The sequence below is a fragment of the Salvelinus namaycush genome, unplaced genomic scaffold (genome assembly GCF_016432855.1).
Source record: "Salvelinus namaycush isolate Seneca unplaced genomic scaffold, SaNama_1.0 Scaffold313, whole genome shotgun sequence".
In the NCBI taxonomy this organism is placed as follows: Eukaryota; Metazoa; Chordata; class Actinopteri; order Salmoniformes; family Salmonidae; genus Salvelinus; species Salvelinus namaycush.
Window position 1 is genome coordinate 45,834 of NW_024060042.1, and position 3,731 is coordinate 49,564.

General features: G+C 50.7%; 1 protein-coding gene across 1 annotated transcript; it reads right to left on the bottom strand.

Moving 5' to 3' along the window:
• Positions 1-213: 213 nt before the first annotated feature.
• On the bottom strand, positions 214-2,107 carry LOC120039945 (adenylate cyclase type 9-like; the record flags this gene model as incomplete). The annotated part of the gene is made up of 2 exons (XM_038985266.1): positions 1,960-2,107; positions 214-1,905 (listed from the first exon to the last, which is right to left on the bottom strand). Coding segments are annotated over exons 1-2 (1,786 nt in total), but the record flags the coding sequence as incomplete, so codon positions are not given.
• Positions 2,108-3,731: the final 1,624 nt, after the last annotated feature.

A 3,731-nucleotide genomic window follows, 5' to 3' on the forward strand; every position in this document is an offset into this window, starting at 1 on the left:
TATATTTAAAACCAAATACTTTTAGACTTTTACTCAAGTCGTATTTTACTGGGTGACTTTCACTTCTACTTGAGTCATTTTCTGTTAAGGTGTCTTTACTTTTACTCAAGTATGACAATTGGGTACTTTTCCCACCACTGAAAGCAATCACATAAATCACAACCCATTCCCACAGATGTGCAAGCCCCGCCTTGCAACCAGCTGGTCACGTACCTTTCAGCTGGTCCGCCACCACGCTCTGTCCAACCCTCTCAGTGACCCGTCCGTTCTCCCTCTGGTACCGGTCATCCAGGAAGTTGGCGGTTGCCTCTGATAGGTGCACCTTCCCGGCCACGCCCAGTTGCTCCATCAAATTGGCCAGGTTCACGTCGTTGGACCACACGTCGAACTTAAATCGCTTCATCCCTAGGATACCGCACAGGACAGTGCCCGTGTGGACACCCACCCTCATGTTAACCATCTCACTCTTCTCCTGGCAGAACTGTTCGATGGCTTGGATCATGCCCAGCCCCATCTCTACGCAGCAGTAGGCATGGTCGGCCCGAGGTTCAGGGCAGCCTGCCACACAGTAGTAGCAGTCCCCGAGGGTGCTTATCTTCTCACAGCACGTCAGCTCGCACAGCCGGTCAAAACGTCCAAAGAGGTCGTTGAGGAGCCCCACCAAAGCGTGTGCCGACTTGTTGGCAGACATCTTGGTGAAGCCTACGATATCCGCGAAGAGGATGCTGACGGGCTCCATGCGCTTCATGTTGAAGGGTCTGAAGATGATCTGGCCTCTCGGGATTGAGGTCTTATTCCTCTTGTTGTTCTTGGGACTGGAGATGACGGCCGCCGCGCCGCTGCTGGAGTAGCGCTTGGCCGAGCTCCCGCCCGCCAAGCCTTCCTCGTCGCCCTGCTTCATCAGGTCGTCAGCCACCCTCCGAGGCATCACAGAGTGGATCATGCGTTCTTTCAGCGCCTTCTCCACCTCCAGGTCCTTGCCGTGCATGATGGCCTGGCCCACCTTGAGGAAGGTGCTTCGCGATCGCACCTCAGACATGATGAAAAGGTGGATGCCGATGGCGTGGGCGCACAGGTGGAGCAAAGCTTTGGCTGGCCCCAGCCAGCGTAGAGTGTCCCAGTCAGAGTCTGACCCCTCCGAGGCCTGGCTCCAACCATCCCCAGCAGCCTGGGTGAGGTGAAGCCATCCCAGAGCCTCAAAGAGCACAGAGTAGAGAAGTCCCAGTAGCACCGAGGCATAGAGTCGGACGTGGAGGACGCTGTAGAGTAGCAGCAGCACCTCCATGCCCAGGGAGAAGGTCCCTACTGGAGATAGGCAGGCGCAGCCCGTGGGTAAGTCCCGGTTGAAGGTAACATTCCTGGGCTCCATGCCACTGAAGTCCCCCACATCCTCCACCACATCCTCAGGAGGGAGGGTCTCCAGGTCCCTGAAGCCGGCTGTCTGGATCTGTGGTGCCAGGGTGAGGGCAAAGGTCACCACGATGAGCAGCAGCGACGCCTGGTTGTAGCAGCGGGCGTAGATCCTTGTGAATGTCAAAAGGAAGAGGAGGAGGCAGAAGAGGAGGAAGCAGGCGGTGGGGACGAGGAAGGCAGTTCGGTCACACCGGTCGGGGTTGGCACTGAAGTACACCCCCCAGAGGAGGCTGGCGGCGAACAGGTAGAAGAGGACGTAGCGGAACCTCCGCTGGGTCTGGGGAAAGCACCTCTCCCTACATGCCTCCTCCAGGATGGGAGAGTCAAACTTTGGGTCCCAGAAGTGTCCAGCAGACCTTTCGAACAGCTGGGGCATCTTCCTCTGGGTTCGCAGCCCCTTAACCACGGGCCTGAGAACCCCGGACTCTCCCGAGCTGCAGCTAGAGGAGATGCTGTACTTGCAGTGTTTGGACCCGCCCCCCATGAAGCCTCCTCCCATGCCACCCAGCGCCCCGGCTCCTCCTCCGTGCTTGTGTTTGACACTACTGCTGATCCTCACGGAGACGCTGCCCTCGCCGCTTGAGTCACAGCTCACCTCTGTGTTGTGAGGCAGCAGCTGCTGATGTTGGGGGGATGCCATGTTGCTTTTTAATCTAACAGAAATTAGACAACAATAGAGCGAATTGCTATTTGCAAGGCAATGTAGGCTATGAATGTATTGAGTGGTACCCTCTAGACTAGAACAAGTGTAAATTAAAAGCAAAAGTTGGGGGAAATAAATGATGCACTAACAGAAAACATCTCCAAAGAAAAAGTCTGACACGTGAGCATGTACTGGATTCTGACCTGTTAATTATTGCCCCTCATGACGTCAATACTCGCATTCTTATACTTGCCCCTCTGTTTTGACGCACTTGTGTCGCACAGTTCATTCTGTTCCAGTCCAAGTACTGACAACTGTTTTTGACTCATTGAAAAAGATTTGGGGAGAAGTCAAAATCTTACATAACATAATTATGTTGACTGTAGACGCGTAGTTGTGTAATACTACTTTAGTAGTATTCAGTAGCATTTCAGTAGCACTTCAGTAGCATTTCCAAGGCTCTCCCCTGACTAAATAGCCGACTGCAGACTACTGATATATTGGTACAAATTCTTCAGATAATGGCAACTGAAACCTGGATCAAATTCCTTCATGCTCTCACTACTTGGCTGCCTGCATAGCCATTCTTTGTACATGCACTGTCAAAATAATCCTCTATTGATTTTAGATCGCGTCTGCATTTATATTCGCGTCTACAGAACTGTAGCCTCCTGCCTGTCCGCTCTTATATGTTATATATTACATGGTAATGCTTTTAAGCAAGTAGACTATAATGCATTCAGAAATTGCTTCCAATTTACAGTGATATATGAGAAAAATAATCCTTTCAAACTTCACGCGCAAACACTTAACAGTGTGTGTGGAACTTTATCCTGTATTCCCCAAATAAACCGAAGCGCCGGCGTTGTAAAGGCATCGCAAGAAAAGCCACAGTTACGGAACTATTGTTTGACATATGCCGGGTTATTTAAGGCGGAAATGTCTTCACATAAACAAGAAAGAGAAAACAAACACTGACGTCTAATGCCCATTATCCTTCTTTACCCACATGCTCTTGCTGTGATTGGGAAAAGGCCCATTCGTAAGTATTTCCATGGATGGAGCCACGTCCTTTCCTGAGTTCCCTCTCCGGAATTTCCAAAGCTGCGCCTCCTATTCCCGGGATCCACGCTGATAGAAGTGGGCAATTTGAAGAGGACAAGGTGGCAGAATAGAGCAAAGAGCTGCAAAATGTAGTAGACCTACAATTGAATTGGAGATCAAGTGTAGGCCTACACGCGCAAATACCTACTTTATTGGATCCGGCCCATGCTCAGTCTGTGTTGAGTAAATATTGTTTTGATAATACAATCAAACAATAACAGTCAAGTTAACATAACATTTATTTGAATTTCCTGATAACTGGCACTGGTTTCTCCCATAATTCCACGAGTGACCGGCAATTTAATTGTCAGTAAACTTCAGTCTGCCATCCATACAGGGCCACGGCTGAAGCCAGTCTTGGTTGTATGTAGCCCCTTTCCGTCCTCCTTTGCGCGTGTGATGGAAACTTTTCCCACGCCACTATTCTTCCCATTGAGTCGCAGACGAATAGCAAGTGGAGAATATGGGCTAATTACAAGCTTTCTCCCCTCCTCGTATCCCCCGGACACCGAGTCCTCCCTGAACAGACAAGCCGCTCCTTGATCCCCCCACTTCAACTCAATTGCATGAA